Source organism: Leucoraja erinacea, chromosome 19 (genome assembly GCF_028641065.1).
Source record: "Leucoraja erinacea ecotype New England chromosome 19, Leri_hhj_1, whole genome shotgun sequence".
In the NCBI taxonomy this organism is placed as follows: Eukaryota; Metazoa; Chordata; class Chondrichthyes; order Rajiformes; family Rajidae; genus Leucoraja; species Leucoraja erinaceus.
In genome coordinates, this window is record NC_073395.1 from 3,157,451 (window position 1) to 3,180,821 (window position 23,371).

Genomic DNA, 23,371 nt, shown 5'->3' on the forward strand with positions numbered 1-23,371 from the left:
GTCACACACACACACACACGAGATGTGCAGTGAAATGAAAAGATGCTCGCGGACTTTATTCCAAAAAAACTACAAACCAGAATGGAACAGGATCACATATTCACACATTTGTGGGAGGGAAAGAAGGAAAAAAAGAGCAATTTTAGAAAGACACCACCACGCTGCCCGTCCCGCTGAGTTACTCCAGCATTTTGTGTGTCTGCCTTCATCCCTGTTCTCTCTCACACTCCTCAGGATGTTTAGTTGGGATTTTGACCAATTCCATGTTTGCGTCCACTACAGACAGATTAAAGTGTGTGTGCTTTTTAAACGTGGGCTGTGGGCGTGGGGCTGAGCCCCCACTAGAGTGAGGCAGGGCAGGGCAGGGCGATTTGTTTGAACGCAGTAATTGCTTCAACATGTATCTGGGGCTGGGACTGGGACTGGCCGCTGAGCGAACACTGAGCTCTCTGCAAAGTCGGCACAGAGGAGGGGAGTAGCTGTTACTGAGACAGTTTGGGAAGTTGTCTTTAGCTGGGTTGATGTACACTGTAGTACACAATACAGCAGGGCGACATACTAGAGTCGCCAACGTTCCCCACTCCCAAATATGGGACAAGAGGTCAAAATACGGGACAAATTCCCCACGGCAATTCGTTGACCGTCTGGGCCGTGTCTGGGTGAACGATGAGTTGGCCCCGGGTGCTGGACTGTCCACAAAGTCCAGCCGGCGGGGCAGCTGAGGAGTTTTGGCCCCGGGGGGCCACTCGCAAAGTCCAGCGCCCCGTCCAACTCACGGCCACGAGAAGGAGGGAGGGTGGTGTTGGCGGTCAGCGAAGGTCCGAAGGTCGGACAGCTGGCCGGGCTGCCGACCGACCGACCGACCCACGGGCGAGACTCTGCTGCTGCACTCCACGGGCTGCACTACGTCGGGACGGGTGAGGCGGGGGCCGACCCTCGACCCGAGTAGTAGCGGTCAAATACGGGACAAGGGCGGTCCCGTACGGGACAAACCAATTTAGCCCAAAATACGGGATGTCCCAGCTAATCCCAACCAACCACCCTCTGTGTAAAAACACTTGCCCTACCCACATCTCCTCGTACATTAACCCTGTGCCCTCTAGTCTCTGATCTCTCTACCCTGGTAGGAAATCACAAATCTCTGGGTGTTTCCAACTTCACTGGCTTCCTCTCGACTCCCATCCAATGTTGTGGGATCGTAGAAACATAGAAAACATAGACAATAGGTGCAGGAGTAGGCCATTCGGCCCTTCGAGCCTGCACCGCCATTCAATATGATCATGGCTGATCATCCAACTCAGTAGCCTGTACCTGCCTTCTCTCCATACCCCCTGATCCCTTTAGCCACAAGGGCCACATCTAACTCCCTCTTAAATATAGCCAATGAACTGTGTGGCCTCAACTACCTTCGGTGGCAGAGAATTCCACAGATTCACCACTCTCTGTGTGAAAAATGATTTTCTCATCTCGGTCCCAAAAGATTTCCCCCTTATACTTAAACTGTGACCCCTTGTTCTGGACTTCCCCAACATCGGGAACAATCTTCCTGCATCTAGCCTGTCCAACCCCTTAAGAATTTTGTAAGTTTCTATAAGAGCCCCCCTCAATCTTCTAAATTCTAGCGAGTACAAGCCGAGTCTATCCAGTCTTTCTTCATATGAAAGTCCTGACATCCCAGGAATCAGTCTGGTGAACCTTCTCTGTACTCACATTATGGCAAGGAACAAGGAACTGAGGACATTTATGGACAAAAGGAAACAAAGAGTGCTGGAGTAACTCAGCGGGTCAGGCAGCATCTGTGGAGAACATGGATAGGTGACGTTTCACAGAGTGCTGGAGTAACTCAGCGGGTCAGGCAGCATCTATGGAGCTAAGGAAATAGGCAACGTTTCGGGCCGAAACCCTTCCGGGTTTCGGCCCGAAACGTTGCCTATTTCCTTCGCTCCATAGATGCTGCTGCACCATAACTCAGCGGGTCAGGCAGCATCTGTGGAGAACATGGATAGGTGACGTTTCACAGAGTGCTGGAGTAACTCAGCGGGTCAGGCAGCATCTGTGGAGAACATGGATAGGTGAGGTTTCACAGAGTGCTGGAGTAACTCAGTGGGTCAGGCAGCATCTGTGGAGAACATGGATAGGTGACGTTTCACAGAGGGTTGGAGTCACTCAGCGGGTCAGGCAGCAGCTGTGGATAACATGGATAGGTGACGTTTTCGAGTCGTGGCCCCTTCTGCAAACTATTAGCATTCATCTGGCACTCATTCAGGATGGGACTGGGTTCAGAAGGGGCAGGTTGGAGCAGACTTCAAGCACTCTTAGAAGACAGCCACAGAGTGCTGGAGTAACACAGCGGGTCAGGCAGCATCTCCGGAGAGAGAAGGAACAGGTGGCGTTTCAAGGCGGGAGGAACAAGCTGTTCTGAAGAAGGGTCTCGACCCGAAACGTCACCCACTCCGTTCTCTGGTGAGATGCTGCCTGGCCCGCAGAGTTACTCCAGCTTTCTGCGGCTGACTTCAGAAGAAGCAGTTCCTGAGTGAGTGGACGTACGTCCCAGATAAAGGCTAGCAGGCCAGGCTTGGTATTTGGCTGATCATGAGTCCGTTTGAAAGCTATGGGTGGGACGTGTGTCTCCAATCTCCTGCACGTTGATGAGGTTTATTGTTCTTGGAGAAAAGAAAATCGCATGATCTTAGCTCTGCCCCGGAGAGTAAACTCAGCGGCAATCTGTTCCTCTCCCGGTATTTCTGTCCTCTCTTTTGTTGTGAAGGAGAGACTGAGCAACTTGTGGCCAGTGCAACAGACGTTTCTAGAATCATTCTTTAAGAAGGAACTGCAGATGCTGGAAAAATCGCGAGGAGGTGGGACAAAAGTGCTGGAGAAACTCAGCGGGGGCAGCAGCATCTATGGAGCGAAGGAAATAGGCAACGTTTCGGGCCGAAACCCTGAAGGAAATAGGCAACGTTTCGGGCCGAAACCCTTCCGGGTTTCGGCCCGAAACGTTGCCTATTTCCTTCGCTCCATAGATGCTGCTGCACCCGCTGCGAAAAGTGCTGGAGAAACTCAGCGGGTGCAGCAGCATCTGTGGAGCGAAGGAAATAGGCAACGTTTCGGGTCGAGACCCTTCTTCAGACTCAAATTCTGTATTATCCCAATTTCCCTTCTGCCCCTTACAAACACACACGGGGGGGGGGGGGGGGGGGGGGGGGGGGGGGGGGAGGAAGTGGGATAGCAGGGAACTTGTGTGACTGGGTGAGCCGAAGGGCCTCACAGTCTTTAAACTTAATAACATTTGAACGGGTGCATGGATAGGACAGGTTTGGAGGGATATGGGCCAAACGCGGGCAGGTGGGACTAGAGTAGATGGGGCCATGATGGTCTGAATGGGCCGAAGGGCCTGTTTCCCCCGTTGTGTGTGACTCTGTGCCTATATGCATCCCTGTGGCATAGAAACATAGAAAATAGGTGCAGGAGTAGAGGCCATTCGGCCCTTCGAGCCTGCACCATTCGCCATTCAATATGATCATTGCTGATCATCCAACTCAGTATCCAGTACCTGCCTTCTCTCCATACCCTTCTGATCCCTTTAGCCACAAGGGCCACATCTAACTCCCTCTTAAATATAGCCAATGAACTGTGGCCTCAACTACCTTCTGTGGCAGAGAATTCCAGAGATTCACCACTCTCTGTGTGTGAAAAAAAATCTCGGTCCGAAAAGATTCCCCCTTATCCTTAAACTGTGTGGCCCCTTGTCCTGGACTTCCCCAACATCAGGAACAATCTTCCTGCATCTAGCCTGTCCAACCCCCTAAGAGATTCACCACTCTCTGTGTGTGAAAAAAAATCTCATCTCGGTCCGAAAAGATTCCCCCTTATCCTTAAACTGTGTGTGTGGCCCCTTGTTCTGGATCTTTGTATTGGCAAGTTAGGCAGCTTCACCCAAGGGGTAGTGCAGGGGTTAATGTCAAGGTGTAGAGGACAGGGGGGCGGCCAGATGTATCAGGAGGACAATGGCTTTGGATGTTTATTTTGGTGCTGGGATTTGTACCTTGCCCGTATCGCGCGCCCAGCCCGCCCGCCTTTAGCTGCGGTGATGTCATGCGTGCGAGAGATAGTGAGATTACCGGGGCATTTCCGGCAGTGGGGGGGACAATTCTCCACATTCTCCATGTCGAGCAGACAGCTCCACGGGCCACAGAGGCCCAGGCGTTCCTGCCCCCTCACACACACACACACCCGGACTACCACACAGAAACAGGCCCATCGGCCCACCGAGTCCTCCCCGACCATCCATCACCCCCACACTAGTTCTGTCTTCTCCCACCATCTCTTTCCTCCTTTGAAAATCTTTTTATTTCGTTTTTTTTTCAAAAACAAGAACAAGACAACAAAAAAGTAATGACAAATGATATAGATACGCAGGGATCAGGGATACAGGTATAACCTAATATGAGCCCAGTGTCAAACTACAGACCTCCCCCGTCTCAATGTACATAGAGTTAAGTGTTTCAAAGAGAGCTTATGTATAAAAACAAAAAGATAAAAAGAAAAATAGGGTGGTAGATAGGGTGGTAATGAAAGCTTTTGGTGTGCTGGCAATTAGAGCATTGAGTATAGAAGCTGGGATGTAATGTTAAAATTGTACAAGGCATTGGTGAGGCCAATTCTGGAGAATGGTGTACAATTTTGGTGGCCTAATTATAGGAAGGATGTCAACAAAATAGAGAGAGTACAGAGGAGATTTACTAGAATGTTGCCTGGGTTTCAGCAACTAAGTTACAAAGGTTGAACAAGTTAGGTCTTTATTCTTTGGAGCGCAGAAGGTTAAGGGGGGACTTGATAGAGGTCTTTAAAATGATGAGAGGGATAGACAGAGTTGATGTGGACAAGCTTTTCCCTTTGAGAATAGGGAAGATTCAAACAAGAGGACATGGCTTCAGAATTAAGGAACAGAAGTTTAGGGGTAACATGAGGGGGAACCTCTTTACTCAGAGAGTGGTGGCTGTGTGGAATGAGCTTCCAGTGAAGGTGGTGGAGGCAGGTTCGATTTTATCATTTAAAAATAAATTGGATAGGTATATGGACGGGAAAGGAATGGAGGGTTATGGTCTGAGCACAGGTAGATGGGACTAGGGGAGAATAAGTGTTCGGCACGGACTAGAAGGGCCGAGTGGCCTGTTTCCGTGCTGTAATTGTTATATGGTTATATTATATGGTTAAAAAAAAAGAAACGTCACCTATTCCTTCGCTGCATAACTGCTGCCTCACCCGCTGAGTTTCTCCAGCGTTTTTTGTCTACCTTTGATGTACCGTACTACACTCTGCTGTTCCTTGCGTGGGCAGAATCAAAGATCCGACAGCGAGCAAGATAGTCCACTCGACGAAACAGACGTAGTGCGGTCATGGGCAGATTCGTGGGTCATTTTCGGCCCCATTTCCGTAACCGGCTTCCGTCTCCGCACCAAAGATCCCGTAGCGGAGCAAAGATACTGGTGCGGAGACGGAAGCCGGTTACGGAAACATCCTCGTAAAAATATAAGTTATTTGGGAAAAATCTTCTCCTCATTTTCAGAATTATAATTTATTAACACAAACTGTTCCCCCGCAACGTTGATTACACTGCGGGTCGGGTCGGGTCGGGTCGGGTCCGGTTACTGAAATGGATGAAGAAAAGGCCCACGTTCCACTCCGTTGCGTACTACACGTCAGCCCATTGCAGTTAGCAGCAGTGGTCTATCTTGCTCCGCTATAGGGTCTTTGGGCAGAATGGCCAAGCTGTGAGTGAGAGGCAGAGACTGCAGCAGGAATTACTGGGTTGTGGAGCGGTGCCGGCCTTAATCCAGCTGTAAGCAGAGGCTGGCCGAGATCAAACCCGAATGTTTCACATCCGTTTCCTTTAGCTCTTGGCTGCCACTTTGATTTCCTTTGATCTGGGGCTGTATTTATTTCATTACATTGGTCCCTCTCCACGCAATGCGCCTCGAGCCAGCTCAGACCTTATTGTTGCCTGCGTCGTAGTCTAGGACAACTGGACCCAACCTCCGACAGGCACAAAAAGCCATTTACAACGGAGACGAGGAAACACTTTTTTCCACATACAGAGTTGTGAGTTTGTGGAATTCTCTGCCTCAGAGGGCGGTGGAGGCCGGTTCTCTGGATGCTTTCAAGAGAGAGCTAGATAGGGCTCTTAAAAATAGCGGAGTCAAGGGATATGGGGAGAAGGCAGGAACGGGGTACTGATTGGGGATGATCAGCCGTGATCACATTGAATGGCGGTGCTGGCTCGAAGGGCCGAATGGCCTCCTCCTGCACCTATTGTCTATAGTCTATAAAAAGCTGGAGTAACTCAGCGGGACAGGCGGCATGTCTGGAGAGAAGGAATGGGTGACGTTTTGGGTCGAGATCCTTCTTCAGACTGAGGGTCAGGGGAGAGGGAGACAATAGGAGTAGGCCATTCGGCCCTTCGAGCCTGCACCGCCATTCAATATGATCATGGCTGATCATCCAACTCAGTATCCCGTACCTGCCTTCTCTCCGTACCCCCTGATCTCTTTAGCCACAAGGGCCACATCTAACTCCCTCTTAAATATAGCCAATGAACTGTGTGGCCTCAACTACCTTCTATGGCAGAGAATTCCACAGATTCACCACTCTCTGTGTGAAAAAATGATTTTCTCATCTCGGGCCTAAAAGTCTTCCCTCTTATCCTTAAACTGTGACCCAAACATCATCCAAGTGAGTTTATTGTCATGGGTCCCAGATAGGACAATGAAATTCTTGCTTTGCTTCAGCACAACAGAACATAGAAGGCATGAATACAGAACAGATCAGCGTGTCCATATACCATTGTATAAATATATACACACATGAATAAATAAACTGATCAAGTGCAAATAACAGATAATGGGCTATTAATGTTCAGAGTTTTGTCCAAGCCAGGTTTAATAGCCTGATGGCTGTGGGGAAGTAGCTATTCCTGAACCTGGACGTTGCAGTCTTCAGGCTCCTGTACCTTCTACCTGAAGGTAGCGGGGAGATGAGTGAGTGGCCAGGATGGTGTGGGTCTTTGATGATGCTGCCAGCCATTTTGAGGCAGCGACTGGGATAGATCCCCTCGATGGAAGGGAGGTCAGAGCCGATGATGGACTGGGCAGTGTTTACTAACCATGTCTCATCGCTGCCCACACCGATTGTCTTTCCTGCCCCCTCCCCCCAGCACACCCTGAACTCCACTAAACAGTCTGAACAAAACATTTGTACAAGCACACAGTGTAATGGAGGGGGTTGTGGATCACACGCGGGCAGAGGAAGGAACTGCAGACACTGGTTTCAACCGAAGGTAGACACAAAATGCCGGAGTAACTCAGCGGGACAGGCGGCACAGTCTCGGGTTGAGAACGTGCGAACTCCACACAGCCAGCGCCCGACGTCAGGATCGAACCCGGGGGTCTCTGTCGCCGTGAGGCAGCAGCATCCACCCGGCTGTCGAACCACCGAACATGTTTGCTGTGCTGTTGTCGACCTGATAGTTTCAACTTGCAAGTCATAACCCAGAGTGCAAACAAGATGAATATCTTGGCATTTGTGTTTCAGGAGGAACTGCAGATGCTGGAAAATCGAAGGTAGACAAAAGTGCTGGAGAAACTCAGCGGGTGCAGCAGCATCTATGGAGCGAAGGAAATAGGCAACGTTTCGGGCTGAAACCCTGAAGGAAATAGGCAACGTTTCAGGCTGAAACGTTGCCTATTTCCAGAAGGTTCGGCCCGAAACGTTGCCTATTTCCTTCGCTCCATAGATGCTGCTGCACCCGCTGAGTTTCTCCAGCACTTTTTGTCTACCTTTCGATTCTGGATGATCAGCCATGATCACATTGAATGGCGGTGCTGGCTTGAAGGGCCAAATGGAGAGAGGGAGGGAGGGAGAGGGAAGAGGGAGAGGGGAGAGAGGGGGGAGAGAGGGGAGAGGGGGAGAGGGGGAGAGGGGGAGAGGGGGAGAGGGGGAGAGGGGGAGAGGGAGGGAGGGAGAGGGAAAGAGGGGGAGAGGGGGAAAACGGGGAGGGGGGGACAGGGAGGGAAGGAGGGAGGGAGGGAGGGAGAGAGGGAGAGGGGGAGAGAGGGAGAGGGAGAGAGAGAGGGAGAGAGAGAGAGAGAGGGAGGGAAGGAGAGGGAGGGAGAGGGAGAGAGGGAGGGAGGGAGGGAGGGAGAGGGGAGAGAGAGGGAGAGGGGGAGAGAGGGGGAGAGAGGGGGAGAGGGGGAGAGAGAGAGAGAGGGAGAGAGGGAGAGGGAGAGGGAGAGAGGGAGAGAGAGGGAGAGAGAGAGAAGGAGAGAGGGAGAGAGAGGGAGGGAGAGAGGGAGGAGAGAGGGAGAGAGAGGGAGAGAGGGAGAGAGAGGGAGAGAGGGGGAGAGGGGGAGAGGGGGAGAGGGGGAGAGAGGGGGAGGGGGAGGGGGAGAGAGAGGGGGGAGAGAGAGAGAGGGAGAGAGGGAGGGAGAGGGAGAGAGAGAGGGAGGGGGGGGGGGAGAGGGGAGAGGGGGAGAGGGGGGGAGAGGGAGAGAGGGCATCGCTCACAAAGGACTTTGGTGGTGCATCTATTCCAGGAGCTGGGCCCGGGGCCAGACACACGAAGGTGCCAGCGAGCGACGCCTGTATAATCATTTCCCGTTCTAAAAGCAGATGAAAGGCGGTGCGGAGAGAGTGTGTTGGGGAGGCAGCTGTCCCTGACATGTATTGGCCACAGACCCAGGGCTGGCCAAGCCCTTACATCATACACAACAACACGTCCGTGTCACAATGCCGTGAAAGGTTAGCGGAATGAGAGATAGGAATAATCCACGTTGAGCCACTGAGATAGCGTCGCCATGGGAACTGCCGCCCCGTGTCATTGAGGTGCCTCCGACAATCCCCCCTCACCCCCCCCCCCAACAGCGATCACTCTCTCCCTCGTACAGTTTTGGTCTCCTAATCTGAGGAAAGACATTCTTGCCATAGAGGGAGTACAGAGAAGGTTCACCAGACTGATTCCTGGGATGGCAGGACTTTCATATGAAGAAAGACTGGATAGACTTGGTTTGTACTCGCTGGAATTCAGAAGATTGAGGGGGGATCTTATAGAAACTTACAAAATTCTTAAGGGGTTGGACAGGCTAGATGCAGGAAGATTGTTCCTGGTGTTGGGGAAGTCCAGAACAAGGGGTCACACAGTTTAAGGATAAGGGGGAAGTCTTTTAGGACCGAGATGAGGAAAACATTTTTTTTTTACACACAGAGAGTGGTGAATCTGTGGAACTCTCTGCCACAGAAGGTAGTTGAGGCCACAGTTCTTTGGCTATATTTAAGAGGGAGTTAGATGTGGCCCTTGTGGCTAAAGGGATCAGGGGGTATGGAGAGAAGGCAGGTACGGGATACTGAGTTGGATGATCAGCCATGATCGTATTGAATGGCGGTGCAGGCTCGAAGGGCCGAATGGCCTACTCCTGCACCTATTTCCTATGTTACCTCCTGAACTATGCAGAGATACAGCACAGAGACAGGCCCTTCGGCCCACCGAGTCCAGGCCGTCCACCCACCTATCACCCGTCCACACCAGTTCCCTGCTATCCCACACTCTCATCCACTCCCCCACACACTAGGGGGGGGGGGGGGAATTTACAGAAGGCCCGGTTAACCGGCAAGCCCACATGCCCGCCTCTGGGATGTGGGAGCGGACCCTGGAGGCAACACAGTGGGAGAACATGCAAACTCCACACAGACAGCACCCGAACATGTGCGTGCATGCGTGTTTGGTTCTCTGTCTGTTCATATTGTAAAGGCAACATCTTTAACACAAACATCAGGTCTAAATGGTGACACAGGGAACTGCAGATGCTGCTTTACTAAAAAAGACACAGAGTGTTGGAGTAACTCAGCGGGTCAAACAGCTTCTAGGGAGAATACAGAGAGGTGATGTTTCGGGGGCGGGACCCTTCTTCAGACTCATATGCCTGATGGAGTACTTTGTCATTTTTGTTGCCTGCACAGAGAATAATGGGTCTATTCACCATTCCACACTGCTGTAATAGCCAAGGCAAACCCACACAAAACCATCACAACTTCCCAAAATAATCCTTGTATTTTGCTTCAAGTAACGCGAGTGCTTCCGTAAACACTGAGAACGACCGCAGCACATCCTGTACCCTCAATACCAACAACAAAACATTTAGGCTGGTACATGGAGAGGACAGGTTTAGAGGGATATGGGCCAAACACAAGGCAGGTGGGTCTAGTATAGATGGGGCATGTTGTCCATAGAAACATAGAAACGTAGAAATTAGGTGCAGGAGTAGGCCATTCGGCCCTTCGAGCCTGCACCACCATTCAATATGATCATGGCTGATCATCCAACTCAGTATCCTGTATCTGCCCTCTCTCCATACCCTCTGATCCCCTTAGCCACAAGGGCCACATCTAACTCCCTCTTAAATATAGCCAATGAACTGGCCTCAACTACCCTCTGTGGCAGAGAGTTCCAGAGATTCACCACTCTCTGTGTGAAAAAAGTTCTTCTCATCTCGGTTTTAAAGGATTTCCCCCTTATCCTTAAGCTGTGACCCCTTGTCCTGGACTTCCCCAACATCGGGAGCAATCTTCCTGCATCTAGCCTGTACAACCCCTTAAGAATTTTGTAAGTTTCTATAAGATCCCCTCTCAATCTCCTCAATTCTAGAGAGTATAAACCAAGTCTATCCAGTCTTTCTTCATAAGACAGTCCTGACATCCCAGGAATCAGTCTGGTGAACCATCTCTGCACTCCCTCTATGGCAATAATGTCCTTCCTCAGATTGGAAGGGCAATCCAATATGGTCCAGTATGGGCAAGTGGGGTCGAAGGGCCTGTTGCCACTCCTACAGACTATAACTCTCTCCCTGACTCTTAGATAGACACGTGGACATGCAGGGTATGGAGGGATATGGATCACGTGTCGGCAGAGGAGATTAGTCTAACTTGGCAACATGTACAGCATGGGCAATGTTGGGCCGAAGGGCCTGTTCCTGTGCAGTACTGTACTGCTCTAGGTTCTATTATTTGGCAGCAACCACCTTTCTTTGCAGCTATTTACACTCAGTTGCCATTAGCACCAATTCCTTGTTTCAATTTCAAGGCAAATTTCAGAACCAGGGGCCACAGTTTAAGAATAAGGAGTAAGCCATTTAGAACGGAGACGAGGAAACACTTTTTCACACAGAGAGTGGTGAGTCTGTGGAATTCTCTGCCTCTGAGGGCGGTGGAGGCAGGTTCTCTGGATGCTTTCAAGAGAGAGCTAGATAGGGCTCTTAAAGATAGCGGAGTCGGGGGATATGGGGAGAAGGCAGGGACGGGGTACTGATTGGGGATGATCAGCCATGATCACATTGAATGGCGGTGCTGGCTCGAAGGGCCGAATGGCCTCCTCCTGCGCATATTGTTCATTGTCTATAAGTTAGTTTGATTTTTATGAAGGTAGACACAAAATGCTGGAGAAACTCGACGGGTGAGGCAGAGAGAAGGAATTGGCGATGTTTCGGGTCGAGACCTTTCTTCAGAAATGATGACGGAATGCCACTGCACTCTCCTTAAATACCACAAAATGTATTTAATATCTGGCCGTCCAAAACGACAGGTCCTTGGTCGTAAGAATGAGAAATGCTCTGACAAATAGCGCCAGGAAACTGAAACAAGATCAAGTGTGTTGCGTAGAGCAGCTCGTTGCCATAAATGCTCCAAATGTCCTGTTTACCCAGATCCTGGCCAGCTGATGGAACTGGGCCAAATGGTTTTAAAATGCAGCTTTCACAGAGAGAGTTGGGACACTCTTTCCATGTATAGCCTTTGGAGGAGAGCAGGTACTGTCCACCCGAAAAGGTTCCTGATGTTGGGGGAGTCCAGAACCAGGGGCCACGCCACAGTTTAAGAATAAGGAGTAAGCCATTTAGAACGGAGACGAGGAAACACTTTTTCTCACAGAGAGTGGTGAGTCTGTGGAATTCTCTGCCTCAGAGGGCGGTGGAGGCCGGTTCTCTGGATGCTTTCAAGAGAGAGCTAGATAGGGCTCTTAAAGATAGCGGAGTCAGGGGATATGGGGAGAAGGCAGGAACGGGGTAGTGATTGGGGATGATCAGCCATGATCACATTGAATGGTGGTGCTGGCTCGAAGGGCCGAATGGCCTCTACTCCTGCACCCATTGTCTGTTGTCTAAAGGCAAACGACTCACCTGTGTAGCTTGCGAGGTGCAGTGAAAAGCTTTTGTTGCGTGCTAACCAGTCAGCGGAAAGACAATGCGTGATTACAATCGAGTCGTTTACGCATGTACAGGCACATGATAAGGGTGCAAGGTAAAGCCAGCAGAGTCCGATCAAAGATAGTCCGAGGTAGTAAAAAATGCTGGGGAAACTCAGCAGGTGAGGCAGCATCTATGGAGCGAAGGAAATAGGTGACGTTTCGAGTCGAGAGCCAAGGGTCACATGTCTAAGGTAGACAAAAGTGCTGGAGAAACTCAGCGGGTGCAGCAGCATCTATGGAGCGACGGAAATAGGTAACGTTTCGGGCCGAAACCCAGAAGGGTTACGGCCCGAAACGTTGCCTATTTCCTTCCGGGTTTCGGCCTGAAACGTTGCCTATTTCCTTCGCTCCATAGATGCTGCTGCACCCGCTGAGTTTCTCCAGCACTTTTGTCTACCTTCAGAATGCTACTGGCATGGTTATTGTCACAGAGTGATACAGTGTGGAAACAGGCCCTTTGGCCCAACTTGCCCATACCAGCCAACATGTCCCAGCTACAATCGTGATGCATTACATTGGTGGAGGTACCAACGTTACACAACATTGGTTCATTGATTAAGTACATACATAAATACACACATATAGCCCTCCCTCAGAGGCTTGAGAGTAAAGATGAGTTTTAAGTCTTCAGACATAGGTACAGGATACTGAGTTGGATGGTTACACAAAAAAGCTGGAGAAACTCAGCGGGTGCAGCAGCATCTATGGAGCGAAGGAAATAGGCAACGAAAACTGAGTTGGATGATCAGCCATAATCATATTGAATGGCGAATGGTGCAGGCTCGAAGGGCCTGCTCCTGTACCTATTTTCTCTGTTTCTATATACATTGCTCTGGTGCAAGGGAGGCTGATGTGTTTTCCCTCTAACATAGAGCGTTCTGTGGCACACAAAGCACTTTATTTATAGAAGGTGCAAATTCCAGGTCTCCATCCAGCGGGGAGGGTTAGAGAGCTAATAGGAACAGCTTGAGTACGTGTGACATTCCACTCAGGGGATGTAATATAAATCCTCATTAGCACACACCACAACACTGCTAATGAGGCCAGTCCAGGGCCCAGATCCGCAATAACTATCTACAAAGTGCTGACCTTGGCAGGGCAGCGCGCGGTGAACAATCACACTTCTGTTCCGGTTTAGAGGCTCATAAAATAAACTTAGCCCGACATGAAATTGCTCGATGTAAAAAAACGCAGTCTGGGGGCAATCGAATGGGGGCTGCTGCCATTTTGTCCACAGTCGTGCCCCATCTGCAGCTGCCCGCCTCCCCTCCCTCACCCCCTCCCCCCCTCCATCGCCCCCCCTTGGTTTATACTCTCTAGAATTTAGGAGATTGAGAGGGGATCTTATAGAAACTTACAAAAATTCTTAAGGGGTTGGACAGGCTAGATGCAGGAAGATTGTTCCCGATGTTGGGGAAGTCCAGGACAAGGGGTCACAGCTAAAGAATAAAGGGGAAATCCTTTAAAACTGAGAGGAGAAGAACTTTTTTCACGCAGAGAGTGGTGAATCTCTGGAACTCTCTGCCACAGAGGGTAGTTGAGGCCAGTTCATTGGCTATATTTAAGAGGGAGTTAGATGTGGCCCATGTGGCTAAGGGGATCAGGGGGTATGGAGAGAAGGCAGGTACGGGATACTGAGTTGGATGATCAGCCATGATCACATTGAATGGCGGTGCAGGCTCGAAGGGCCGAATGGCCTACTCCTGCAACCTAATTTCTATGTTTCTATGTTTCTAACCCCTCCCCCCCTCCCTCACCCCCATTTCCCTACCCCTCCACCCATGCCCCCCTTACCTCCTGCCCCCCACGCCCCCCTTACCACCTCCATTGCCCCCCTCTTCACCCCCACGCCCCCCCTTACCTCCTCCCCCCCACCCCTTACCTGCTCCCACACTTCCAGATTCTTCCCAGCTGTTATCAGACAACTGAGCCATCCTATCAACAACTACAGAGCGGTCCTGAGCTACTATCTATCTATGTTGTTCGAGACCACTTGTACTAAAGAATACTTAAGAATAAGGGGTGGCCCATTTAGAACGGAGACGAGGAAACACTTTTTCACCCAGAGAGTGGTGAGTCTGTGGAATTCTCAGCCTCTGAGGGCGGTGGAGGCCGGTTCTCTGGATGCTTTCAAGAGAGAGCTAGATAGGGCTCTTAAAGATAGCAGAGTCAGGGGATATGGGGAGAAGGCAGGAACGGGGTACTGATTGGGGATGATCAGCCATGATCACAGTGAATGGCGGTGCTGGCTTGAAACATAGAAAATAGGTGCAGGAGTAGGCCATTCGGCCCTTCGAGCCAGCACCGAAGGGCCGAATGGCCTACTCCTGCATCTATTGTCTATTTAATCGGAATTTACACTAAACGTTATTCCCTTTATCATGTAGCCCTACACTGTGGACGGCTCGATTGTAATCATGTATATTTTTTCCGCTGACTGGTTAGCGCGCAACAAAAGCTTTTCACTGTACCTCGGTACACGGGGCTATAAACTAGAGTGTAAAATAAACTAAAAAACAGCCAAATAGTTAGGAACTACATAAGCTGTTTGAACAGCGGGTAGAGTTGCTGCCTCACGGCGCCAGAGGCCCGGGTTCAATCCTGACCACGGGTGCTGCCGGTGTGGAGTTTGCACGTTCTCCCCGTGACCTGCGTGGGTTTTCTCCGGGTGCTCCGGTTTCCTCCCACACTCCAAAGACGTGCAGGTTTGTAGGTTAATTGGTTTGGGTAAAGATTGTAAATTGTTCCCTCGTGTGTGTGTGTGCGCGTGTGTGCGTGTCTGTGCGTGTGAGCGTGTGTGTGTGCGTGCGTGTGTGTGTGTGTGTGCGTGTGTGCGTGTGCGCGTGTGTGTGTGTGTGTGTGTGTGTGTGTGTGTGTGTGTGTGTGCGCGTGCGTGTGTGCGTGTGTGTGTGGGATAGTGTTAGTGTGCGGGGATCGCTGGACGGCGCGGACTCGGTGGGCCGAAGGGCCTGTTTCCGCGCTGTGTCTCTAAACTAAACTAAACAAGAACTTGAAGTGGTTGCGTCTGTCGAACTTAGCCAGCACTTCTGTGGACTGATAGTCCTGCGCTCCGAAATGTATTGATCCCGACTCAATCCTTCTCTTCCAGTTATCCGGGCAAAAGTGGTTGGGAAGAAATTACTGGACGATGGATTCTTTGGCACAATGCGCTACACTGTCAAGCAAATGAAGGTGAGACACAACAGAGACAGTCTGATGTAAAAAAGACACAAAGTGCTGGAGTAACTCAGCGGGTCAGGCAGCATCTGTGGAGAACATGGATAAGTGACGTTTCACAGAGTGCTGGAGTAACTCAGCGGGTCAGGCAGCATCTGTGGAGCTAAGGAAATAGGCAACGTTTCGGGCCGAAACCCGGAAGGGTTTCGGCCCGAAACGTTGCCTATTTCCATAAGGATTTCGGCCCCGAAACGTTGCCTATTTCCTTAAGGATTTCGGCCCCGAAACGTTGCCTATTTCCTTCGCTCCATAGATGCTGCTGCACCATAACTCAGCGGGTCAGGCAGCATCTGTGGAGAACATGGATAGGTGACGTTTCACAGAGTGCTGGAGTAACTCAGCGGGTCAGGCAGCATCTGGGGAGAACATGGATAGGTGACGTTTCACAGAGTGCTGGAGTAACTCAGCGGGTCAGGCAGCATCTGTGGAGAACATGGATAGGTGACATTTCGGGTCAGGACCCTTCTTCATTGAGGACCTGAGGACACATGTTCAAGGCAAAGGGGGAAAGATTTAAAAGGAATCTGAGGGGTAACCTTTCCACACAAAAGGCGGTGGGTGTATGGAACGAGCTGCCAGAGGACGTGGTTGAGGCTGGGACTATCCCAACGTTTAAGAAACAGTTAGACAGGCACATGGATAGGACGGGTTTGGAAGGATATGGAGCAATAGCAGACAGATGGGACTAGTGTACGGGGTCACGGGGAGAACGTACAAACTCCGTACAGACAGCACCCGTGGTCGAGATCGCAGTCGCTGTCTCAAAAAGGCTGGCAGCATCATCAAAGACCCACACCATCCTGGCCACACACTCATCTCCCCGCTACCTTCAGGTAGAAGGTACAGGAGCCTGAAGACTGCAACGTCCAGGTTCAGGAATAGCTACTTCCCCACAGCCATCAGGCTATTAAACCTGGCTCGGACAAAACTCTGATTATTAATAGCCTATTTTCTGTTATTTGCACTTTGTCAGTTTATTTATTCTACTGCAGTTGTACAGGGTCTTGGTGAGACCACACCTGGAGTATTGCGTACAGTTTTGGTCTCCAAATCTGAGGAAGGACATTATTGCCATAGAGGGAGTGCAGAGAAGGTTCACCAGACTGATTCCTGCGATGTCAGGACTGTCTTATGAGGAAAGACTGGATAGACTTGGTTTATACTCTCTAGAATTTAGGAGATTGAGAGGGGATCTTATAGAAACTTACAAAATTCTTAAGGGGTTGGGCAGGCTAGATGCAGGAAGATTGTTCCCGATGTTGGGGAAGTCCAGGACAAGGGGTCACAGCTTAAGGATAAGGGGGAAATCCTTTAAAACCGAGATGAGAAAAACCTTTTTCACACAGAGAGTGGTGAATCTCTTGAATTCTATGCCACAGAAGGTAGTTGAGGCCAGTTCATTGGCTATATTTAAGAGGGAGTTAGATGTGGCCCTTGTGGCTAAGGGGATCAGAGGGTATGGAGAGAAGGCAGGTACAGGATACTGAGTTGGATGATCAGCCATGATCATATTGAATGGCGGTGCAGGCTCGAAGGGCCGAATGGCCTACTCCTGCACCTAATTTCTATGTTTCTATGTTTCTAATACAAAACACAATATGAGGCAATTAATGCACAGATGAAAAGGGAGGGGGACGTGGGGCTAAGGATAGGCAGAGGTGAAGAGATGGGTCTTGAGGCGGGACTGGAAGATGGTGAGGGACACGGAATTGCGGATCAGTTGGGGGAGGGAGTTCCAGAGCCTGGGAGCTGCCCTGGAGAAGGCTCTGTCCCCAAAACTGCGGAGGTTGGACTTGTGGATGGAGAGGAGACCAGCTGATGTGGATCTGAGGGACCATGAGGGTTGGTAGGGGGAGAGGAGGTCAGTGAGATATGGGGGGGCCAGATGGTGGAGGGCTTTGTAGGTGAGGATCAGGATTTTGTAGGTGATCCGGTGGGAGATGGGAAGCCAGTGGAGTTGTTTGAGGACTGGAGTGATGTGATGCCAGGATTTGGTGTGGGTGATGAGTCGGGCGGCTGCGTTCTGGACCAGTTGGAGTCGGTTGATGTAGGTGGAGCTGATGCCAAGGAGAAGTGAGTTGCAATAGTCCAGTCGGGAGGAGATGAAGGCATGGATGAGTCTTTCAGCAGCGGGAGGTGTGAGAGAGGGTCTGAGTTTGGCGATGTTGCGGAGATGAAAGAAGGAGGTTTTAATGACATGGCGGATGTGAGGCTCAAGGGAGAGGGTGGAATCAAAGACCACGCCAAGGTTGCGGGCCTGGGGAGATGGGGAGACAGTGGTGCCGTCGATGGTGAGAGTGGGGTTATTGATTTTGCTGAGTGTGGATTTGGAGCCTATGAGGAGGAATTCTGTTTTATCGCTGTTGAGTATATGTTTGTTTTGCTGTGCTATTCTTATAACAAATTTAAAGCACTTTGGCCGACGAGAGTTGTTTTTTAACTGTGCTATATAAATAAATGTGACTGGACTTGACTTGAATGTAAACTCTCCCTCTCTTCCACAGATGTACCGTGGTTTCAACAAGGTACAACACGTCCAGTACATCTACACGGAGGCTTCCGACAGTCTGTGTGGCGTTCGTCTCCAGGTGAACAAATTCCAGTATCTGATCACAGGTAGGTCTGGCAGAGTATGCCCAGTGTGTTTGAGTTCAGGTTAGTTTAAGAGATACAGCACAGAAACAGGCCCTTCAGCCCACGACCACCAGCGATCCCCACACATCAACACTCGCACTACACATACGCACTAGGGACAAATTTGTTTACACCAAGCCAATGAACCTACAAACCCGCACGTCTTGGGAGTGTGGGAGGAAACCCGGGGATCCCGGAGAAAACCCGCGCGCAAACTCCGTACAGACAGCGCCCGTGGTCGGGATCGAACCCGTGTCTCTAGCGCTGTGAGGCGGCAACTCTACCGCTGCGCCACCGTGCTCAGATTACGAAGGGTGGCGGGGGTTATGAGGAGAAGGCAGAAGAATGGGGTTGAGAGGGAGATAGATCAGCCATGATGGAATGGTGGATGGAGCAGACTTGACGGGCCGAATGGCCTAATTCTGCTCCTGAGTCTTGTGGTCATGTGATACCGTGGTCTCTCCATGGGTTGAAAGATTGTCCGATGCAAGCAGGGCAGTAATTGGCCACAGGGTTCAAATATTATCCACTTTTATAAGAATGTAAAAGTGTTCTCCAATTGTAAGTACCTGATCCACAATCGCCCCCCCCCCAACCCTCTCCCCCCCCCCCCCCCCCACTCTTCCATGTGCCCCACCTACAAGCACACACATTTATCCCATCCTTTCCCATCCCCCGCAGCCACATAGATTCACGGCACGGTGGCGCAGGGGTAGAGCTGCTGCCTCACAGCGCCAGAGATCCGGGTTCAATCCCGACTACGGGCGCTGTCTGTACGGAGTTTGTAAATTCTCCCCGTGACCTGCGTGGGTTTTCTCCGGGTGCTCAGGTTTCCTCCCACACTCCAAACACGTGCGGGTTTGTGTTTGTGTGAGCGTGTGTGTGTGTGTGTGTGTGTGTGTGTGTGTGTGTGTGTGTGTGTGCGCGTGTGTGTGAGTGTGTGTGTGTGTGTGTGTGTGTGTGTGTCTGTGTGTGCGTGTGTGTCTGTGTGTGTGAGTGTGTGTCTGTGTGTGTGTGTGTGTGTGTGTGTGTGTGTGTGTGTGTGTGTGTGTGTGTGTGTGTGTGTGTGTATGTGTGTGTGTGTGTGTGGGTGCATGTGTGTGTCTGTGTCTGTGTGTGTGTGTGTGTGTGTGTCTGTGTGTGTGTGTGTGTGTGTGTGTGTGTGTGTGTCTGTGTCTGTGTGTGTGTGTGTGTGTGTGTGTGTGTCTGTGTGTGTGTTAATCAATAATGTTTTAATATTAATGTTTAATGTTTTATGTGTCACCGTATGTCGCCGTTGTCACTTGCGGGCGGAGCACCAAGGCAAATTCCTTGTATGTGAATACTTGGCCAATAAACTTATTCATTCATTCATACATTAATGTGTGGGGATCGCTGGTCGGCACGGACTGGGCAGGCCGAAGGGCCTGTTTCTGCGCTGTATCTCTAAACTAAACTGAAGTAATATTACACGTGAACATGCAGTGAAGAGGCCGGTAATGACATTTTGCTTTTCATGGGTCACGCAGGCCGGGTGTACGAGGGGAAGGTCTACACGGGTATATGTAACTTCATCATGCCCTGGGAGAAACTGACCTTGTTGCAACGTAAAGGCCTCAACCACCGCTACCAGCTTGGCTGCAGTTGCAAGGTATGGATGGACATCTTCTGGTGCCATATTTACAGCAGATATAAATTCCTGATTAGCGCGGGTGTCAGGGGTTATGGGGAGAAGGCCGGAGTGTGGGGGTTGCGGGGAGAGGTAGATCAGCCATTAGAATTGAAAGGCCAAATGGCCTAATTCTACTCCTATGACCTTATGATCTTAAGATCAAAGATCCTACAGTGGAGCAAGATAGACCACTGCTGCTAACTGCAATGGGCTGACATGTAGTACGCAACGGAGCGGAACGTGGGCCTTTTCTTCATCCATTTCAGTAACCGGACCCGACCCGACCCGACCCGCAGTGTAATCAACGTTGTGGGGGAACAGTTTGTGTTAATAAATTATAATTCTGAAAATGAGGAGAAGATTTTTTTTCCCAAATAACTTTTATTTTTACGAGGATGTTTCCGTAACCGGCTTCCGTCTCCGCACCAGTATCTTTGCTCCGCTACGGGATCTTTGGTGCGGAGACGGAAGCCGGTTACGGGAATGGGGCCGAAAATGACCCGTGAATCTGCCCATGGCCGCACTGCGTACTACGCTCGCTATTGGATCTTTGCTTAAGATGGCGGGAGAGATTCATTGGTCAGAAGGACTGGGTGGGTTTTCTCCTGGCGCTCCGGTTTCCTCCCACACTCCAAAGACGTACAGGCTTGTAGGTTAATTGGCTCGGTGTGAATGTAAATTGTCCCCAGTGTGTGTAGGGTAGTGTTAGTGTGCGGGGATCGCTGGTCGGGGTAGGCTCGGTGGGCCGAAGGGCCTGTTTCTAAAGTTATTGATTATTTTCTCAGATGATGAGGCCATATTTACAATAGACAATAGGCGCAGGAGTAGGCCATTCGGCCCTTCGAGCCAGCACCGCCATTCATTGTAATCATTCTGATCATCCCCAATCAGTACCCCTTTCAAGAGAGAGCTAGATAGGGCTCTTAAAATTAGCGGAGCCAGGGGATATGGGGAGAAGGCAGGAACGGGGTACTGATTGGGGATGATCAGCCATGATCACATTGAATGGCGGTGCTGGCTCGAAGGGCCGAATGGCCTCTACTCCTGCACCTATTGTATATTGTCTATTGTTCAAGAAGGAACTGCAGATGCTGGAAAATCGAAGGTAGACAAAGAGTGCTGGAGAAACTCAGCGGGTGCAGCAGCATCTATGGAGCGATGGAAATAGGCGACGTTTCGGGCCGAAACCCTGAAGGAAATAGGCAACGTTTAGAGAATAAAGACCTAACTTATTCAACCTATCTCTGTAACTTAGTTGTTGAAACCCAGGCAACATTCTAGTAAATCTCCTCTGTACTCTCTCTATTTTGTTGACATCCTTCCTATAATTGGGCGACCAAAACTGTACACCATACTCCAGTTTTGGTCTCACCAATGCCTTGTACAATTTTAACATTACATCCCAGCTTCTATACTCAATGCTGTGATTTATAAAGGCTAGCATACCAAAAGCTTTCTTTACCACCCTATCTATATGAGATTCCACCTTCAAGGAACTATGGGCCGAAACCCTGAAAGAAATAGGCGACGTTTCGGGCCGAAACCCTGAAGGAAATAGGCAACGTTTCGGGCCGAAACCCGGAAGGAAATAGGCAATGTTTCGGGCTGAAACCCTGAAGGAAATAGGCAACGTTTCGGGCCGAAACCCTTCGGGGTTTCTGCCCGAAAACGTTGCCTATTTCCTTCGCTCCATAGATGCTGCTGCACCCGCTGAGTTTCACCAGCACTTTTTGTCTACCATCCATTGTCCACTGATGGGCCGAATGGCCTAATTCTACCCCCCCCCCATCCCTTATGGCCCGATATCGGGCAACGTGCGTTTTCCCCCCGAAGTATAAAATGAGTGACGTTTTTCCTGCTGGTCTCTCCCCCCCCTACAGATCAAACGCTGCTTCCACTTGCCCTGCGCTGTAACGTCCAAGAACGAGTGCCTCTGGACCGACATGCTGACCCACCAGGGCCACTTGGGCCACCAGGCCAAGAGCTACGCGTGCGTCCAGCAGAAGGACGGCCACTGCAGCTGGTACAGAGGGGCCGCCACGCCGGACAAGAGCCGCATCAATTCCACCGACCCCTGAGAGCGCCCCCCCCCCGGGGGGCTGAAGTGGGGGCCCCTCTCGGGCCAAGAAAAGACAGTGTCCAGTCTTGACCGAGTGCCTGCCCCCCCGCACGACTCCCAACACCGACGCCGCGACAATTAACCTCGCTTCCGTCTCCGCGCCTCCGCTCCGCGCGGAACCGATATATCACCCGGCTTCCTACGTGTAGATTTATTTAAATGTCGGAGCGTTTTGGAGCGGTACGCAACGCTCCACGTGCGGCAAACCTCCGCGCTAAAGATATCTCGTTTCGTTTTTTTTTTTTTTTTAATTGCTATTTAAGACGATGTTCGAATTTGTGGTAGTTGTAAAAGGGTCTAGCTTCTGTGTGCAAAAACAGTTCTGTAAGGTGCCAGGCAGATCACTTTGACTCCCCCTCACATTCCCACACACTGACCTTTCTGTCCTGGGGCCTCCTCCACTGTCAGAGTGAGGCCCAGCGCTAACTGGAGGAACAGCGCCTCGTATTTCGCTTGGGTAGCTTACACCCCAGCGGTATGAACATTGACTTCTCAAACTACAAGTAACCCTTGCGTGTCCTCTCTCTCCGTCCCCCCTCCTCCCCCAAGTTGTGACACCAGCTTCAAAGTCATCCTGTTTGAGTTTCATTGTCTGTAACTTTTTTTCACCGAACCCACAATTAACAATGGCCTATTCCCTTTAACGAGGTTACTTTTTTTTGCATATCTTTCATTCAGTTCTTCTATACCTCTCTACATCACCGTCTATAGATATCTCTCGCTCCCCTTTCCCCCTGAATCTCAGTCTGAAGAAGGGTCTCGGCCCAAGACGTCACCCATTCCTTCTCTCCAGAGTTGCTGCTCCCCGTCCCGCTGAGTTACTCCAGCACTTTGTGCCAAACGCCTAACGTGCCTGATCCTTACAATAACCCTTGTCCGTTCTAGCGCACACGCTGCCAGCTTGCAAACATTGAAAACTGCTCCCGATATTTTCACCCAGACGTCACCTACATCCTGATCGACAGATATTTCCTTCATTAAACCAGCCCCCTCCAAAATTCTGTTTTCAGTTTCAGAAGGAACTGCAGATGCTGGAAAATCAAAGGTAGACAAAAGTGCTGGAGAAACTCAGCGGGTGCAGCAGCATCTATGCAGCGAAGGAAATAGGCAACGTTTCGGGCCGAAACCCTGAAGGAAATAGGCAACATTTCGGGCTGAAACCCTGCAGGAAATAGGCAAAGTTTCAGGCCGAAACCCTGAAGGAAATAGGCAACGTTTCGGGCCGAAACCCTGAAGGAAATAGGCAACGTTTCGGGCCGAAACCCTGAAGGAAATAGGCAACGTTTCGGGCCGAAACTCTGAAGGAAATAGGCAACGTTTCGGGCCGAAACCCTGAAGGAAATAGGCAACGTTTTGGGCCGAAACCCTGAAGGAAATAGGCAACGTTTTGGGCTGAAACCTTGAAGGAAATAGGCAACGGTTTGGGCCGAAACACTGAAGG

At 50.6% G+C, this 23,371-nt stretch overlaps 2 protein-coding genes across 3 annotated transcripts in view; one reads left to right on the forward strand and one right to left on the reverse strand.

Moving 5' to 3' along the window:
* The window catches only part of LOC129706093 (metalloproteinase inhibitor 3-like), a 33,132-nt gene extending 9,771 nt beyond the window's left edge, over window positions 1-23,361 (forward strand). Inside the window, exons 2-5 of one of the 2 annotated variants that reach the window (XM_055650072.1) lie at window positions 15,399-15,481; window positions 18,031-18,142; window positions 19,669-19,790; window positions 21,692-23,361. In XM_055650072.1, the coding sequence (XP_055506047.1) occupies window positions 15,399-15,481; window positions 18,031-18,142; window positions 19,669-19,790; window positions 21,692-21,889 (515 nt within the window). In that variant the 3' untranslated portion in view covers window positions 21,890-23,361. The remainder of the gene's footprint in view (window positions 1-15,398; window positions 15,482-18,030; window positions 18,143-19,668; window positions 19,791-21,691) is intronic. The other variant, XM_055650071.1, reaches the window with a different exon arrangement.
* The window catches only part of LOC129706091 (synapsin-3-like), a 149,813-nt gene that overhangs the window by 59,584 nt on the left and 66,858 nt on the right, over window positions 1-23,371 (reverse strand). The gene's annotated exons all lie outside the window — the stretch shown is intronic.